This window comes from Crocuta crocuta, unplaced genomic scaffold (assembly GCF_008692635.1).
Source record: "Crocuta crocuta isolate KB4526 unplaced genomic scaffold, BGI_CrCroc_1.0 scaffold243, whole genome shotgun sequence".
NCBI lineage: Eukaryota > Metazoa > Chordata > Mammalia > Carnivora > Hyaenidae > Crocuta > Crocuta crocuta.
Genome location: NW_027529596.1, coordinates 5,376,770 through 5,395,567, shown reverse-complemented (window position 1 = coordinate 5,395,567; position 18,798 = coordinate 5,376,770). Strand labels below are relative to the sequence as shown.

Genomic DNA, 18,798 nt, shown 5'->3' with positions numbered 1-18,798 from the left:
TGCTTTCGATTTTAAAGTTGCAGAAGCATTCATGTGAGCCTCTATCATTTCAAAACCTTCTTTGTGGAAGTAACCAAATTGAGTTCAGTAGATCCATACCTTAGAAAATTTCCAAGTCTCTGGGCGCCTGGAGAGGGCTCAGTTGGTTAAGCGTCTGACTTTGGCTCAGGTTGTGATCTCTCAGTTCGTGGGTTCAAGCCCCGCGTCGGGCTCTGCTGATGGCTCGCTCAGAGCCTGGAGCCTGCTTCAGGTTCTATGTCTCCTTCTCTCTCTCTGACCCTCCCCTGCTCATGCTGTCTCTCTCTCTCTCTCTCTCTCTCTCTCTCTCTCTCAGAAATAAATAAAATATTTTTTAAAAATTAAAAATTAAAAAAAGATTAAAAAGAAGAAAATTTTCAAGTCTCATTGACTTGAAATCTTTTGAGAAAAACAGGAATATCAGTGGTAGATTATGTTAGGTTCTCCCTTTTAAAAATCAGTAAAAGAGAAAAATCAGTTTTTTCGTTTGCTTATCACTGATGATATTTAGTTCTTCATTCTGTGTGGCTGATGACAGAAATAAATGGCTCTCTGGGAATGAGCTCTGAACCTGGGATGCGGCCTTCTGCCTTAGCTGTTTGTAAGTTGTGTCGTCATGAGCAAGCAAGCCTCTCCCCTTCTCTGGGGACGTCTCCTCATTCACTTTCACTTAGAGAAGGCCGGCCTCACAAGAACTCTGTGCTCCGGCAGTGACCTGATGAGTGCTGTACAGAGCCCTGTGTCAGGGTCACTAACCTCGCTGGCCATGTGGGGGAGCTCATGGTCCTCTTCTCAGAGCATGAATGGGGGAGAGGCAAAGAGAGAGAGACACACACACACACACACAGAATGTGAAGCAGGCTCCAGGCTCTGAGCTGTCAGCATAGAGCCCAACACGGGGCTCGAACCCACAAGCAGCGAGATCATGACCTGAGCTGAAGTCGGACACTTAACAAACTGAGCCACACAGGCGACCCTCAGAACAGTGCTTCTAAATGCATAAACACAGGGGCATCTGGGTGGCCCAGTCACTTAAGCCTCTGACTCTTGATTTTGGCTCAGGTCATGACCTCACGGTATGTGAGTTCAAGCCCCGCATCAGGCTCTGCCACAAGAGCTGGGGTCCTGCTTGGGATTCTTCCTCTCTTTCTGCCCTTATCCTGCTTGTGCTCTCTCTCTCTCAAAATAAAGTACATTTTTAATAAATAAATGCACAAACATAAAATGCTTAGTTTTGTTTTAGTATGATTGCATTTCTTTGTAATGTTATCAAAACATTTTTAAAAGTGACAAAGTAATATATGGTTCTTTGTTAACATGCTACATGGAACATTGTTGCTGTGGGTTTAGTGACCGCAGTAATCTCGAAGCAGTGATGACGAGAGGCTCTGGGACTCCTGTAGCAACTGTACTATGATACCTGGGGGTGGGAAAAAAACCCAGTATCACTAATACCACTGCTGTTTGTTACTCGGATTATCACTGAAAAAAATGCTAAGCTTCAGGTGGAGGTTAGTGAAAATGAGGTTGTCAATACCCCTTCCTCTCCAGGTTCATGGCCTCCTTGGGTTCTGTCTACCACCCCCAAGTCTGCTAATGCCAGTCATTAACACGAGCTGTATTTTAAAAGACCTGTCACTACTTCCAGGTGTTTCACATATTTTTCAAAGTGACATGTGAAATTTAATTTTGTTTATTTTGGGAATTTAAGCTTAAAGCTTTTTTGAGTATCAACATAGTTGATAGGATTTCCAAAAATTCTTAAGTTTTTGGTACAGATCTTTAATTAGCTCTACAGCTTACGTAACGGACGCTATCACAGATGATTGTCGCTAGAGCTGTTATTTTAAAGGGACTAAACTCCTTTTCCAACACCGTCCCAGGATCAGCCAGGACCTTGCTCTCATTGCGCGGGAAATCAACGACGTGGCAGGCGAGATAGACTCGGTGACGTCGTCGGGCACCGCCCCCAGCACCACAGTAAGCACTGCGGCCACCACCCCGGGCTCTGCCATAGACACTAGAGAAGAGGTAGGAGATCTTCATGGACACATGCAGAAGGTTCTTCCTTTTCTTTGTTTCTTTTGCTTTTAGCCTTTTGCTGAGTTTATTTTAGTTACACCCACCCTCCCTGTCTGCATGAAGCTCTGCATTTTCCAACTTTGGTTTAAAATTTTTCTTTTTATGTTTTTGTCACAAAACTAGCAAAGGCTAACATTTGGTCTACTATCCCATGCAGCTGTAAAGTTATTTAAAACCAGTACCTTGTCTGCCAATTAATTACTGGTGTATAGTTTCACTGGAAAATATGAATATAAAAGACATCTGAAAAGCAACCTAAAATTTGATAAATGATTATATAACTTTTCAATAAAGTTTGGCTGTGAAAATACTTCAATTAAAAAGGCATTGTGTAAGTGGCTAGTAGATATCTCTAGTAGCAAATAAAGAGAAAAATTCTACAGTTTCCACTACTTTAAATAATTCTGTTGAAAATGACACATACATGCTTAAGTATACTTTGAAAACTGAAAGATACACACATATAGATGCACAAAGATATATACACATACACACCCACACACCAGTACACGCACACTCAGTTTTGAAACCTTTCTGTGAGTTCTGGAGGGCGAGGGAGCACCGACTGTTGCCCTCCCCAAACCAGCGCCTCCTGCTCTCTGGCTCCAGGGGGTGCTCTTTACATAACGTTGCTCCCCTGGAGGTGCTTTTAATGGATGATGAAATATAGATGGTGTTCTGTCATGTTGGCTCTGTTGATCTGGTGCAGAAATATACAAGCAACAGATTGGCATGTGAGAGAATGAATTAAAATTTTTATTGGGACAGAGCCACATCCTTTTGTTTAATTATCTGGCTGTTTTGTGCTGTAATGATAGAAATGTGTAGTTAGACACTGTATGGCTACAAAGCTGAAAATATTTATTATCTAGCCTTTTACAGAAAAAAAAAAATGCCAGCCTCTCATGTGCTTCTTTAATTTTATAAAACAACGTCCTCAATAGTAGCTCCAAACGGCTAGCCTTTTTAACAAATTCAATTTTGACAAACTCTGCTAATAATCTCTTCCTTTGCTTTTTGTCACATTCCTTTTATAATCTAGTTCCTTAGTGGTCATTTGTGGTCGTTTTTTTTTTCCCCCTTCATGCATTGTCTAATTTTGTAAATGAGCTTTCATGAATCTGTGTAGAGTTTTGTTACCACATTGATCAATTGTAAATGTATTTAAATCATCCTCATTGGTGAAAAACAAAGGATCTTCTTGGTGGCAACACATACACAATTCTTGTGGTACATTTAGATGATGAAGACACTTTCTCAGCTGTCTTAACTAACGTTACCTAACATGGTTATAAATTACTCAGTCATTTCATTGAATAGACTTTCATTTTTCCTTTTTGTTTTTTCTCAGAATATTGTACTAAAATGTATTCCTTCTTCAGTAAACCTGAGTTACTTTGTATTATACAGTGTATAATCTGCACTGTAGATGGCAGTATGTCATTTTCACTAGAATATGTAACTGTTGTAGCAATGTTAAAAGTTTGCCAAAGACCAAAATACTACTTTGTGTATTTAAAAACTGTTTCCTTTTGTAAACTTAATTGGAATTTTGCAATTTATGTATTTGTGAAGAAATTTGGCTCCTGGATTTGGGAAGGAAAAAAAAAGCAAAAAAAAAAAAAAAACCAAGATAGGAAACTGAAAGGAAAAGAAACAATATTTTACATTCATAAGGCAATGTGAGTAAAATGAACTTGTCCATCTACATGGCTCAGCTTTTTCTACTTACCATCTGTTTTCCATTGGGGGAAATCTTATCCATGGAAGGATTGAATTTAACCAAGTTCTATATTTTGGATTTTAAAAGTCTCTATAGGTGAACGTCTATTTTATTAAATAGGCACCTTTGAAGTACTTCTAAAAAGAAAGAGTAATTGGTTTATTGAAGATATCATGCTTGTGTTACTACCTGAGAATGGAATAACTTCTGTCTAATTAAAAAAAAATTATAATGCCAATATCGGTACTTATCCAAATTATTCTCATAAGGATTTGCTTTTGTCCTATTAGTTGGTTGATCGTGTTTTTGATGAAAGCCTCAACTTCCGAAAGATCCCTCCATTAGTTCATTCTAAAACACCAGAAGGAAACAACGGTCGGTCTAATGACCCAAGACCTCAACCAGCAGAGCCTCCTGATCACTTAACAATTACAAGGCGGAGAACCTGGAGCAGAGATGAAGTAAGTAAACACAGACTTAACACATGGCAGAGGAAGCATGTCCTGTTGTGGGAAAAGGAGGAAACCGTTCCGTAAGTGGGGCCTAGGGAAAAAAATGCTTGCCCTTAGGAGCAGGGTGAAGTTTCATCTTGACATTATAGCATGTACAAATAATCAGCTACAAATGATTAAGTTTCTAATGGGCAAAAGCAAAACTTTAAAACTTTTAGTTGAAAGTATAGGTTAGTTGAAAGATATCTTTAAACATTGTAGTAGGTGATTTCTTAAAAGACACAAAAAGCTTTAAAATAAAAGACTGATAAATTAGAGTATATTAAAAGACTTTGTGAAAAATAGTCAATAAAGGAGTAGTATACAGAATACATAAAGAAGTCCCTACCAATCAATTAAACAAGGCAGAAACAGCCCAACAGAAAAATCTCCAAAAGATGTGAACAGCATTTCACTGAAAAAAAAAATTACCTAATGTCTACAAAATAGAGATGTTCAACTTTATGGGTATTCAGAGAAATACATTTCAGGGCTAAAATGTGATTCTTACTCAATTGGCAACAAGTTAAAAGTCTTCATATATATTAAGTGTTAGAGAACTTGGATACATAGACTCCCGTTTTGTGTTGCTGGAAGAGGTTAAATTGCCACACTTTGGAAAAACAGTTTGACATTATTTCGTAAAGTTGAAAGTAAATATGTCACATGCTCGTATCATACAGATTTACCTCTAGTACATGCTCACGAGAAACCCTTTCCTACTGACAAAAGAAGTCATGCAAAAGAGTAGTTATAGTACCACCATGGGCCTGACAAAACTTGGCAACAGTCTGACTTTTTATCAGCAGGAAAGAGAATGTATAAACTGGTATGTTTGCAAATTGAATACTTACAGAGTAATCAGAACAAACGAAGTACAGCAGTCTGCCACAATCTGGGTGAAATTTTAACACTATAACATTAAACAAAAGTAATTCTCAAAAGATCATATATAATGTGATTCTCCTACACTTTTTAAAAATGAAAAGGTATACTTAGGACAGAAATGGATGTAACAAATGATATAAAAAGGAAAGCAGGGGAGTGATGAATGGGATTCAAGACACTGTTCAACTTGGGCAGTGGGCGGTGGGGAAATGGGGGAGAGGGAACCAGAGACTGGCAGTAGTTGTACCAGCCAGCTGCTTCTGTGTAACAAGCCACAAAAAGGTCACCCGCAGAGCACAGTCAGCATAAACTTATCACATACCGTGGGTTGAATTGTACTGCTCAGCCGGACAATTAAGTTACAGGTTGAGGGGCGCCTGGGTGGCCCATTTGGTTAAGCTTATGACTTTAGCTCAGGTCATGATCTCACGGTTCATGAGTTCAAGCCCCACATCGGGCTCTGTGCTGACAGTTCAGAGCCTGGAGCCTGTTTCAGATTCTGTGTCTCCCTTTCTTCTATGCTCCCCCCCCAACTCATGTTCTGTGTGTGTGTGTGTGTGTGTGTGTGTGTCTGTCTGTCTGTCTGTCTGTCTGTCTGTCTCTCTCAAAAATAAGCTTTGAAATATCTTAAAAAAATAAAAAAGCTACAGGTTGAGTCCAGGTCTACCCCACGTGTGTCTCTATGGCCTGGACGAGTGGGCTGACCAAGGCGTGTTCTTGTCAGAACCACTAGCGAGCAAGCCCCACCACGCGGGCACATTTCACGTTCATGTCGTGCGTGCTGCTGTCCCGTCGGTGAAACCAGGTCACACAGATTGAGGTCGAGGCCAGCAGCCTCTTCCTACAGCGTCAGAGGAGAGTGGCTTATTGTTGCCTTGTAGCCTTTGTTTGGGCTGGGAGATTCGGAAGTCCTTATTACATTATTCGAGAGAAAGAAAGAAAGAAAAAGTGGTCCAAATTGGACTGGTGACCTATGTCATGAATTAAGAACTGTGATTCGGGGCACCTGGGTGGCTCAGCCAGGTAAGCGTGTGACTTCAGCTCAGGTCGTGATCTCATGGCTCGTGAGTTTGAGCCCTGTGTCGAACTCTGTGCTGACAGCTCAGAGCCTGGAGCTGCTTCAGATTTTGTGTCTCCCTCGCTCTCTGCCCCTCTCCCCCTGCAAGAAAATAAAACATTAAAAAAAATTTTAAGGAATTGTGATTAATTCTCTGTACCTGTGAACCAGTACAGGTAAAAATTATTACATTATTTTTATAAATTAGCTTAAAATAAATGTGGCACTAAGTGAAGAGAGGTTTATTGAAAAGGTTTATGATAATAAAAATTAGATGAAATGAGCTTGGGAAAAATTCAAAGATATAGTTTGGTTTATTCACCAAAGAGTAGTTATTTCAAACAGCACCATGGAACAAGCTACCTGAGGAATGACACGCAGTGGTGGTGCAGGTAACAGCCTTAGCGCCTGGGTAGGAGAAGAATGTAGAAAGCAGCAGTGGACAGGAGGGTTTGGTCTTAGGCTGGCATCTTGTGAATCCCTGCATTAAGGAACAGGAGCTAGAAGTATGTAAGAATGTGTATATTTGCATAATAGTAAGTAGGAAAAACTGTCCCAGCGGGAAAACACACAGCTACCTCCATGCTGCCACTGCAGAGAGGACGTGTGTGAGTGAGCAAGGGACAGAGAGAGAGAGGGAATCCCATGAGGGTCAGAGTGTGGGGGCGGGGAGAGAGAAGTGGGGCTCATCTGCAGTTGGGCTCACGTTTTTACCCGAAGCGGGGCTTGTGTTTTTACCCAAGGCAGGTCTCATGTTCACCCGAGGAGGGGCTTGAGCTCACCTGAAACGGGGCTCGAGCTCACCCAGTGTGGGACTCGAACTCAGAAAGCCTGAGATCATGACCTGAGCCAAAGACAGATGCTTAACAACTGAGCCACCCACCATGCCCTATCTTAGATGCTTTTAAAACACACTCCCTGTCCTGGACTAAGTGGTATACATCTTCTACTCTTGTTTTGGTTCGTTTTCTCAAGGCTCGTAAAATACCGTTATGTGTATGTAGCCTTTACTGCCCGCATGTTGCTGATCACATCCTAAGTCACTTTTTATCCCCCTGACTTCAAATTCTTGTGATTCTCAGGTTCTCCTTTTTTCCATGGTGCCTGCCTTATTTATGGCACCTTTCACAGAACTCCCTTTCATTAGAATTTGCATCACTCAAAATCACAAAATTTAACACTTATTTATGTTCTTTTAAATTATTTAATAGTATTTCCTGTATACTTTTAACTCCTCCGCTGGCCTTTACAGCTTCTTAACCTCCAAGCCGATGTCTTATTTTCTGAATTGTCTTGCATAGTCTAATTACAGTTCTGAAATACAAAGAGGTGATTTGGGAACCCACTTCTAGCCCCAAGTTCAGTCCTTTTTCTAGCTTCTGGATACCAAATCCAGTCTGCCACCTGTTTTTATACATAAAGCGGTGTCTCAGCACAGCCATGCCTCCTCGTTCGCATGTTATCTATAGCCACTTTCACAATAGCGAGTTTAGTAGTGGTTGTTACAGAGACCAGATAACCAGAAACCTTCGCTCTCTGGCCCTTTACAGAAGTTTGCCAAGCCCTACTTTTGCCAGTAAGTTTGAAGTAGGATGGTACCAACCTCCATCATAAAAGCTTATTCTTTTGAGTAAATTTTTTTTAACATGCATTCATTTTTGAGAGAAAGAGACACACACAGAATCTGAAGTAGGTTCCAGGCTCTGAGCTGTCAGCACAAAGCCCAACACGGGGCTCGAACTCATGGACCGCGAGATCATGACCTGAGCTGAAGTCAGACACTCAGCCAACTGAGCCACCCAGGCGCCCCTCTTTTGAGTAAAGTTTTAAAATTATCTCTCCCACTAGACTCTGCTCTAAAGAGCAAGGTTGTAATCTTCTTGATTTCTACGTTCATGTTGTTTGGTGAAAGAAGAGATAATAAACTTAGCATTCTAAATTATTTATATTTCCCCTTTTATGATCACTTGAACTGGAGGCATGAGAGATAGGATCATGACAGTCATTGAAGATAAGAGAACATGGATTGTTTTTTAAAAATGAGATGACCAAAATAACATGGAACCTCAACCAGTTATTTTTTAAGAAGGAAATCCTTTGTTAATACTTATTTCTCTTTCTCAATTTAGTTATATATAAGTATAATTAATTCTAATTACATTCTTCATTGATCTGTTATTAAAAGCAACATAAATACTAAATGCCCCTAAACACAGTGGACCGTGACTGGTGTTCTCGATGGTTTACAGTACAGTGGTAATATTTTAATTTCATTTCTTTGGATGTTTCAGGTCATGGGAGATAATCTGCTGCTGTCATCCGTCTTTCAGTTTTCTAGGAAGATAAGACAGTCTATAGATAAAACAGCTGGAAAGATCAGGTACTGTTCTGTTACCAAAACCTCCCGGCCTTCATTAACAGACGTGTGTTCCGCTTGGTGCGAGCCCGCCACCCCCACAGCTGGCGGGAGCTCGTGAGGCCAGTGGCACTGAGTCTTACTGCTGCCAGTGTCCTGTTCCTTCTCGTATAAGTTACAGCCATCAGCTAGGTCACGTGAAGGGGGCAGAAAGGGAAAGAAATGTCCTCAATAATCAGCCGCTTCTAATTGAGAGTTAACAGCTCTAATGACTTAGGTTAATTCTATTAATGACCAGGAACAGTTGACTCCTCCACAAAACAATAGTGTTTAACAGACCTTTGGGGTGGCTTTTATAAGACCTGAAAGTTGAGACTAATTTCATCTTCCTCATCAGTAAAAAGGACAGTATTGCATAATTGCAGAATACCTGCTTGCTTGTCTCCCTTGTGCACTCAAGTACAAGAGCCTCAGACAGTGCTGGACAAATAATACGCAGCCAGAAATCATTCAGTCTGATTAAATTTGGAGATTTCATTCCCATATAAGATTATTTTAACCAATTATTTATTTAATTTACATATTCCTTTGGTTAATTATCCTTCCCGTATGTCCTCATTCCAGAATATAATTTTAGTGGAATTAAATTCAGAGTAACACTGTTACCACCTTCAACTTGAGGCATGACTCCTGGTATTAGGCAGGCACGTTTGTTGGTTCATGTGTAATAAGTCACTGGTTAGGCTTAAATTTTTCCATGCAAATTTCAGTTGGTTGGACTTCATTTGCCCGGCTGCGTGTCGTATCGGCAGCACGCCAGCAATGGGTGTTGTGGTGAAGGCGAGCAATGTGACTATTCAGGGGAGGCGGTGGGACCAGCACACTTGGCTTCATCACTAAGCATGACTGAAAGAAACAGTGGGCTCACTTATAAGCCAAATCAGAAATTGCAGAATGTGGTATTTACAAATAGCATGCAACGATTTTGATTTCTTTAAAATCAAATGTGAGCCTTAAGTTGTACACATTTTCCTAATTTAGAAAGGATCCAATGAAATTATATTGTCTTTATGCTTCTTATTCTTTGTGTAACTAGTGATTTTTTTTTTTTAACGATTTTAATAAAAAGGAAAAAGGGGTGATTGGGCTTGGTTGGAGTAGAAGTTGTGAATAGTAAAATCAGATAATTAAAGCAAAATAATGAAATTAAGACACATCACATGGAGATAGCAGGAAAAGTTAACTTAGTACAGATGAATATGCTCAATGATGAGCTAAAGTGTAAATCCCATGAGAGCAGTGGTCTTTGTCTAATTATAAAGTACCCAGAATATACTATGTAACTATTTGTTAATGAGTGAATATTAAATTATTACTTTGTAGGAAGTTCAGTTTACTTCAGATTTTAGGAAGATGTGAAAATTGTTATGGGTAAATTATCTTGAAAAAAAAAAAAACAATGGATGGCAACATAATGGTAGTCATTAGAATAACTGTTTAAATTAGTTAAATGTACAGGGTACTCCCTAAGAAAAGCCAAACATGCAGTCACTTTTTAACTGTTAAGGTAATATGCCTCATGTTTCAACTGTATTTGGAGGGGCTGTTGATCTACTTCACTGAGAATTCTTTTGAAAAGACAAAGGTATTAAGTAAAAGACCAAGGTGTAGAAGAGTAAATATATTATGAGGTCATTTGTAGAAACCTTTAAGAAGTGAACCTGGAGGAAAGAATTATACGTATATGAACATTCACATACACATATAATAGGTGTTAACATATAGCATGTATGTTTTTTTGAAATGTTTGTATTTTTAACCATTCTGTATTACATTTGTTAAAATCTAAAAAGTAAAAAAAGGGACAAGACAATGTAGATTACATTATCCTTTTTAACCTAAGGAGAATTTAATATTCTTTTACAAGGCAATATTGTGAAGAGATAAACTGATACATTTTTAAGGGATATCAAGATAAAGGCTCAGGTATAAAAGAAGACTAAAGGTATAAAACCTATGTAAAAATACTTCAGAAATTCATTGATGCAGTGGCTTGATTTCTGGTTTTGTTTTGTTTTTTTTTAATTTTTTTAATGTTTTATTTATTTTTTTGAGACAGAGCACGAGCAGGGGAGGGGCAGAGAGAGAGGGAGACACAGAATCGGAAGCAGGCTCCAGGCTCTGAGCTGTCAGCACAGAGCCCCACGTGGGGCTTAAACTCATGAACTGTGAGACCATGACCTGAGCCGAAGTTGGACAGTTAAGCACCTGAGCCACCCAGGCGCCCCTTGTGGCTTAATCTCTGATTCCCATAATAAAATGTTAAGACATGAGGAAGCCATATCTGAATATGGTTTCTGAATGTAATATTGCACACATATACAATCTTATAGCTTATACGTTGAAATAATATGTTTCATCAGTGTTTGATACCTAATCATGGGAAAAACACATGGAAAAAACACATGGAACATCATGTTACTGAATTGCAAGGCTAACTATCTAGTTTAAGAGAAATCACTTATATAATTTTTTTCTAAAACTATTCCAAAAGTATCTTTTTAAAATCTGTTTAAAGTGTTCTTTAAAAAAAAAAAAGACAATTTTAAAATATGTTTTAAGCTTCTATAAAGGCAGTTTGCTTTATCTTCCAGTAAATTTAGAAGGATGACCCATATAACTAAATTTTGCAGGGTGTTAGATGGTCAAAAGCTGGATGAAGTAAGAGGGCCAGCGAGCAGGTGATGAGACATGACCCTGGAGAGGTTGGGGCGGGGGGCTCCCTGTGGGTTGCATTTGTTACAGAGTTTGGTCTTTATCATAAAAAGCCACGGGAAGCAAATACATTAATAGGTCCTCTTGATACACCATTGTTACCATAAAAGTACCATGTAGGCGACATCATGTGGTCCTGTGGCCCGCCCACAGGAAAACTCTGAGTGAAGTCTCCTCACCTGTAAATGGGGACCCCTTCTTATTTCCTCCCCTCCTGAAATACAGGTCCTCTACAGTCAGCAGGTCCCCGTTCTCTCATGTATTCATTCAGTAGACTTTCATCATGCCCCTGTCTGATACCAGTCTCTTCTGTTGACTGTTGACTGTTGACTGTTCCTTCCCACTAAGTATCTTTCTCAGTGCACACTGAGCTCCTCCCTAGCTTCCTCCAAAGAAAACTAATTTTTGTAGCTATAACATTTAATTAAAATTGATACCAGAAAAACATTCATTCATTGGTTAGTTGATTTTACTGTCTCAGAAATTTGACAGAATTTTAAAAGGTTAAAAAATATGTAAAAATGCCTCACTCAAGTTTGATATTGTTGCCTTCAGTGTGAGTATTGAATTATACTATGTGTAAGGCACTGTGGTGGGTTCTGTGGAAGATCATAAGGCAGATGAAACATCATTCCTCCTCTTACGGGGTTTATACTCTGGTCGGGAAGGCGAAGCATATACACAGTTAACTGTTGTCCAGGGTAGCATGTGGTAGGTTGGTGCCCAGTTGAGGTAAAGACAAAGGAAGGATCACCTGCATTCAGGACAACGAGGGGAGGCTTTATGGAAGGTAGCATTCAAAGATAGGTATAATTTTTAATAAGCAAATCTAAGGGAGAGCGCCTGAACCTTTTGTATGAAGTATCAGGGTAATTTGGAGAATGACTGGTCCTTAATTTTTATGCCAGGAGTTATAAACTCAAATACCTACCTGGGCCTCACAGTATGTACCTATTTAAATTGCCCTAGTACTTTCTATGGGCACAGCTGAAAATATTTATGAAGGAACTGTTTTTACAGTGTTCTCACGGTATTCCATTCCAAGCTGTGTAGCATGGCCCTGTGTCTGTAGACCATCAGTTTGCAACCCTAATTTGCAGGTATTAAGGGCACTAGAGAATAGATAGTGAAAGGCTTAGAATATGAACCACCGACTTTTTATTCTAAAGCCAACTGCCTTCTCAAAACAAGTTTTTAGGGGTGCCTGGGTGGCTTAGTCAGTTAAGAGTCCGACTTTCGCTTAGGTCATGATCTTGCGGTTCGTGGGTTCGAGCCCCGTGTCGGGCTCTGTGCTGACTGCCAGCTCAGAGCCTGGAGCCTATTTCGGAGTCGGTGTCTCCCTCTCTCTCTGACCCTCCCCTGTTCACGCTGTCTCTCTCTCTCTCTCTCTCTCTCTCTCTCCTAGAAATAAATAAAATATTAAAAAAAAAAAAACAGGTTTTTAGCTTAGTAGTTAAATTATTGAATGAAACTATCCTTGGAGTTTAATGTGTTTCCATGGTGACATTTAGTCTACCATTTTGAATCTGTAATGTAATACAAAGATCACTCAAAAGCTATGAATTTTTTCCTGATAAATCTATAATGATGTTTGAACAAAAACGGTTTTAACCAGGATGACCTAGTCGAAAGTAACGTTTTGATCTACTTTTCTGCTTCCTTTGCATTTAAATTATATTAGAGCTCACTTCCTAAAACCAAAATGGTTAAGTTTGGCTTCTTAAATCCATACCACAATATTTACAGATTATCTTTAAAGTAAGGTTTTCATCCCTTCAATACTTAGAGCTCTGGAGGAGCTTTGTGTGTGAGTCAGGAACCTGAGGTGACCATTCTAAGCCATGTTCAAAAAAGCAGAGGTGAAATACGTACCGTTTAACACTTTGAGAAACCCAAGCATTAGACAGACCCAGTAACCATCTTCTGGCAAAACTCACTAAATTTGTAACGCGCTATAGCTAAGCACAGACTTGCTGTCTCGTACAAGTGCACTGCAGCTCTCAGCTGATACAGTCACTGTTTTCTTCCCACCAGCCCTCATGCTACAAGGACCCTTTTCCAAATATCACATGATTTCCATAAGTGCCCTAATATCTTAGTATTATGAAAACAGCTCTTAGACAGCTGGCAAGGACATTTATTAGCCTTTCAGGTTTAGAAAATTTAACCATCAGAAGAATATTCCTTTATCAGCTTCTAGAGCATAATTGCCCTTTTAAAAGAAAACGGTGATGCATAATTGAGGATGTTCCAGACTTGATTTGATGTTGATGAATTTCATGTTTGCCAAAAGTAAGTTGGGCGTGGCATATTGATCTTTGAAGAAATACAAATACAAATAATATAATCTAGTTTAAATACTAAATACTGATCAGCTTCCAGTAGTAATAATCTACTTACTTGTACAGTGGTGATGTATCGTCAGTTAAACTAGATTTCCAGGCTCAACAAAGAAATTTTAGAAGGAAACCAGAAAGGTGCCTATTTTTTAGATCTCTCTAAAGCTGCTGAGTCCTGTCTCAGAGATTCCAAAGTATTTGGGAGAGAAGGATACCACTTGTGAAAGACAAAACTTTGTGATACATTTTTAAAATAAGTTAAGATATTTGAGTTTAGTTCCTAACCTAAGGATAATTATCTGTGGAGGCAATTGTTCTTATCAAAAGGACAGTGTCTTAACTCTAATTGGTTATCATGTACAAATATACTAACCTGAATTAAGAGTTTTAAAGAAAAGCACAGTATGTACTCCAATTTTCAGCCTTTAAAATAATGTTCACGCTTTAATCAGTCAGTAATTCTTCATACCTCATTCAGTCTGTGTTCATCTTAATTTCATCTTATGTTTATACTGCATGCATTCTGTCTGAACAAAGTTGTGCTAATTTAATAAGCGGTCGTTTATGGTTCATTACAAATATTAAAAGTGATTTGGAGGTGGTGTCGTCAAGATTTGCTTTCTATTTGGTTTTCAGTAACAAATGAGATAAATGTGAAAGGATGTATTCACAACCACACACTTGCTTTTTTAATACAGATTTCTCCCTTAAATGAGTTCATTTGTAATATTGGTTCAGTAGTTTATTTGCAGTTTATGTAATGTTTAATGGTTTCTTTATCCTCGCGTAGCTTTGAGGATACCGTTGTTTATACTATCATTAAACATGATACGTTTTTAAAACATGAAAGTAAAATGCTAATGTTTTTTTGATTTCTAGAATATTATTTAAAGACAAGGATCGGAATTGGGATGAAATAGAAAGCAAGTTAAGAGCTGAGAGTGAAGTCCCAATTGTGAAAACCTCAAGCATGGTATGGGAATTCTGCTTGAATATTAAAACATTTTAATAGGTTTATTTTAAGAGAATAATACGCTTATTTTTGTTTTTTTTTATTTTTTAATATTTTATTTCTGAGAGAGAGAGAGAGAGACAGCGTGAGTAGGGGAGGGTCAGAGAGAGGGAGACACAGAATCTGAAACAGGCTCCAGGCTCTGAGCTGGCTGTCAGCACAGAGCCCAATGCGGGGCTTGAACCCACAAACCGCGAGATCGTGACCTGAGCTGAAGTCAGATGCTTAACCAACTGAGCCACCCAGGCGCCCCAAGAATGATATGCTTATTTTTGAAGTGTTTGTTGATTTATATTTTCAAAATGATACAAATACCCAGATTTGGGAAGGTTTCTGCCTTAAGCTGTCTCTCATAGGGGCTTAAAATGTTGATTGCTTCAGAGTTGCAGATGGTATGAATGAGGAACTTTGCGTTTCTCACTGATCCATTCTTACATAATTACGTAGTTTATAATAACTATATAATTATATATTTTAAGTAGGCAATTTGCAATAAGAGCCAGACTTAAATAGAAGTTGACATGACCATTTCCTTTTACTCAATAGATTGTCTCCTGAAGAATTTGTACAGATTTTCATTATTTAGAGTCATCCTAAAACTAAGGTTGCAGTTCATCCATTTTTCAAAGAAAATCCTTACATACTTATACAAAGTTGTCATGAGGTTGATCAATGCAAGGTTTTCAAAATCTTTGCTTATTATAGTAGTATTATCTTGAACTTTTCATCTTTTACCATTATCTCACTGAAAAAATAATTCTAGTTAAACATTAAAGACTATAAAATTTACATCTTGTTTATTGGATATCCTAACCATTTCCTATCTTATTGCTGCAGCTGTCATGGTGTGTAGATTATATTAAGTATTCTAAATAAGGAGTGTGAGATTTGTTGCTATTCAAATAAAAATGCTTTCCTTACAGTAAGCTAATTTTTGTCATTGCTCTCCCTACAGGAGATTTCTTCTATCTTACAAGAGCTGAAAAGAGTTGAAAAGCAGCTACAGGGTATGTTTACTACTGAATTAAGTAGGAAGAGCTAACAATTTCAAACAAGTACATTCAGAGATGCCACTTGAGAATGTGGTATCTCTTAAAATATTCTTACGATTATAATGTGATTTGGTTAAATGTAGTAACGTATGGCTATGTAGTTTTTCGTATCCAAATTACTCATACAAAGGAAGTTTTAAAAGCCAATATAAATAAAAAGGTAAGTTAAATCTTGGGCATATAGTCTAGCTGTTGTAGAATAATACACAGTATTCCATATATTATCTATTTTACTTGTACATAAATACTAATACATAAAAATATGTAAAATACTGTATTAAAATGTGTCAGCAACTCACAATTCTCATTGACAGTTGGCATTATTTCTTTGATTTGACATCTCTTAAGTTACATTTATGATGTCACCCCAAATGAGTTTGTATTCTAATATAAATAATAGTTGTTTGGATGAACCACAAGAGTGCACCTTGGCCAAAGGGGCCAGAAAAGGAGAGAGAGAAGAAAAAGAGAGGGATTCTGTTTGCCTCCTGAACTGTGACAGGGCCATGGTTTGGGCACATGGCGAATCTCACTCAGGCACTAATGCCTGTGTGTCTTGAACTGCAGTCTGCAGTGACATAGCAAATAGCTTCCAGAGTCAACTGCTAATGCTACTCAGTCTCTCTTGCTTGAATTATTATAGGCGTAATATGTCAGCTGTAGCTCAGTGACTGTTAACATCCGGTCAGCTTCCACACACTGGAGGCTAGGCTCTACCCCCGTGGGGAAAGGGTCTTGCTAATAGCACAGTGCCTGTTAGCTGGTAGAACAGAAGTCTACTTTGAAAAGGACCTCTGAGTGACTCTTACATCAGAGGTCCTTCTTCTGCCAACTCCCCACTCTGCCCAGCGCCAAGTTGGAAATCACTGCCTAAAATTTTTCCTCATCCACTCAGGGATCTTTTGGAATGAAAGCCCCTCCCGTGCAGTAGCAAGGTCAATGTAGCTTGCTGGGGCCACCATGGGATATTAGTATCGAGGTTCTGAGAGTATCCCTGAGGCTCGGTGGCACATACACACATGCACGCGGCTGGTGGCCCCACATTTTCACCAGGAAGAGCGACAGCATGCTGTAGCAGCATTCGAAGTGTAATGACGTTCTCTCGGCCTCCCCACCCTTTCGGTTACTCTGAACCCCATCTTAGCAATGAAGCCCCAATTATCCAAGTAGTAATACAGCTAGGAGTGCTTTTTTTTTTAAATAGTTTCTTGTCAAGTTGGTTTCTATATAACGCCCAGTGCTCATCCCCACAAGTGCCCTCCTCCATGTCCATCACCCTCCCTCCCCGCCCCCCCATACCCATCAGTCCTCAGTTTGTTCTCAACATTCAAGAGTCTCTCATGGTTTGCCTCCCTCTCTCTCCTTATTTCCCCACTTCTTCTCCCCCGTGGTCCTCCGTTAAGTTCCTCCTAATCCTCCTATACGTGCAGACATATGGGATTTGTCCTTCTCTGCCTGACTTACATTGCAGTGAGATAGGAGTGCTTATTAAAACCACAACCCGTATTCCCCACGTGTGAGCCTGTTCAGGGCACCAGAGCATTCAGATCTGTATAATCTCCAATGTAGATCAGCCCCAGAATTATCACAAATGGGTTTGAAATACAGTATCACCAGGATCAGCCAATTTTTTTTTTAATTTTTTTTTTTAATGTTTATTTCTGAGAGAGAGCGTGAGCAGGGGAGGGTCAGAGAGAGAAGGAGACACAGAATCTGAAACAGGCTCCAGGCTCTGAGCTAGCTGTCAGCACAGAGCCCAACGCAGGGCTCGAACCCACGAACCGTGAGATCATTACCTGAGCCAAAGTCGGACGCTTAACCGACTGAGCCACCCCGGCGACCCAGGATCAGCCAAATTTTAAGCTCCTACAAGCATCAGTAGTTGAAGTATTAACCAAGTCATAAGCAGCGTTCACGTCCAGATTTAACTGCATCTCCAATTATCTTTTTTCCCTGTATTCCTTTTTTTCCCTTCAGCAATCAATGCTATGATTGACCCGGATGGAACTCTGGAGGCTTTGAACAACATGGGATTCCCCAGTGCTATCCTGCCGTCTCCTCCAAAGCAGAAGACCAGTCCTGTGAGCGACCACGGCAGCCCGGGTCAGACGCCGGCACTTTGCCAGCCGGAAGCGAGGGTCCTCCACCCTGCTGCTCTCCCGGTGTCGGCCGAGTCTGAGAATGCCGAGTCTGAGGCGGATTTCAGTATACATTTTAATAGGTTCAACCCTGATGGGGAAGAGGAAGACGTTACAGTACATGAATGACTTTCTCTCGGTTGTTAAAAATAATTACTGTGGATTGACTAGGAATATTGGAAGCAGCGTAGTGTTGACTTACACAAAACAAGACAGCTTGGTCAGCTACAATCCTGTTATCTCTGTCTTCTTAATTTTATTTATTGATATTCTTACCTGTGTTGTGGCATCATATTAATCCTTGCAGACCGTTAGCGAACCACTTGATGCACATGTAGGAAAAAGCAGACTGTGGCAGTTTTGCCTTTTGTGGTTTTATGATTTTCAAATTGAATTCTATAATTGCATCCTTTCCCTTCATAGATCTTTGTTTTTTTTCTTTAAGCCATGCTGTGACCTACAAGCAAATTAAATACCCAACATTTCTGACCCCCATGTCTTCTGTGCCAAGCTGCTCCCTGAAACGGACTTCCTCTTCATCTGTACAGATTTGTTAAACACTTACATTTGCTTCTTAATAATAGGATTTATATTAGTATTCATGCCCATTGGATACAATGACCCGTTACTCTCCACAGTCAACCTGACCTTTCAGAATGGTCCTTCTTGTGTTGGGAAATTTTCCAGCATCTCTGTGATTTATATAACCTTGTTGCTACGTAAGTTGTCTTGGGATTTACGGAGATGAACTATTATGTTTGCACTAAGACTTGCCGGGAGTGCTAGGTGGACATAGCTGGATATCAGTAAGGACTAACTGTCTTTTTTGTACATAGGAGATTGATAATACTGTATTTGTTTTAACCC

At 39.4% G+C, this 18,798-nt stretch overlaps 1 protein-coding gene across 7 annotated transcripts in view; it reads left to right on the top strand.

Annotated features, from left to right (window-relative positions):
* CEP170 (centrosomal protein 170) overlaps window positions 1-18,162 on the top strand; it is a 118,665-nt gene extending 100,503 nt beyond the window's left edge. For 5 of the 7 annotated variants that reach the window (XM_077761811.1, XM_077761812.1, XM_077761807.1 and 2 more), the window contains 6 exons: window positions 1,902-2,079; window positions 4,114-4,284; window positions 8,551-8,639; window positions 14,609-14,702; window positions 15,697-15,748; window positions 17,771-18,162. In XM_077761811.1, the coding sequence (XP_077617937.1) occupies window positions 1,902-2,079; window positions 4,114-4,284; window positions 8,551-8,639; window positions 14,609-14,702; window positions 15,697-15,748; window positions 17,771-18,060 (874 nt within the window). In that variant the 3' untranslated portion in view covers window positions 18,061-18,162. The remainder of the gene's footprint in view (window positions 1-1,901; window positions 2,080-4,113; window positions 4,285-8,550; window positions 8,640-14,608; window positions 14,703-15,696; window positions 15,749-17,770) is intronic. The other 2 variants (XM_077761810.1, XM_077761809.1) reach the window with 2 other exon arrangements.
* Window positions 18,163-18,798: the final 636 nt, after the last annotated feature.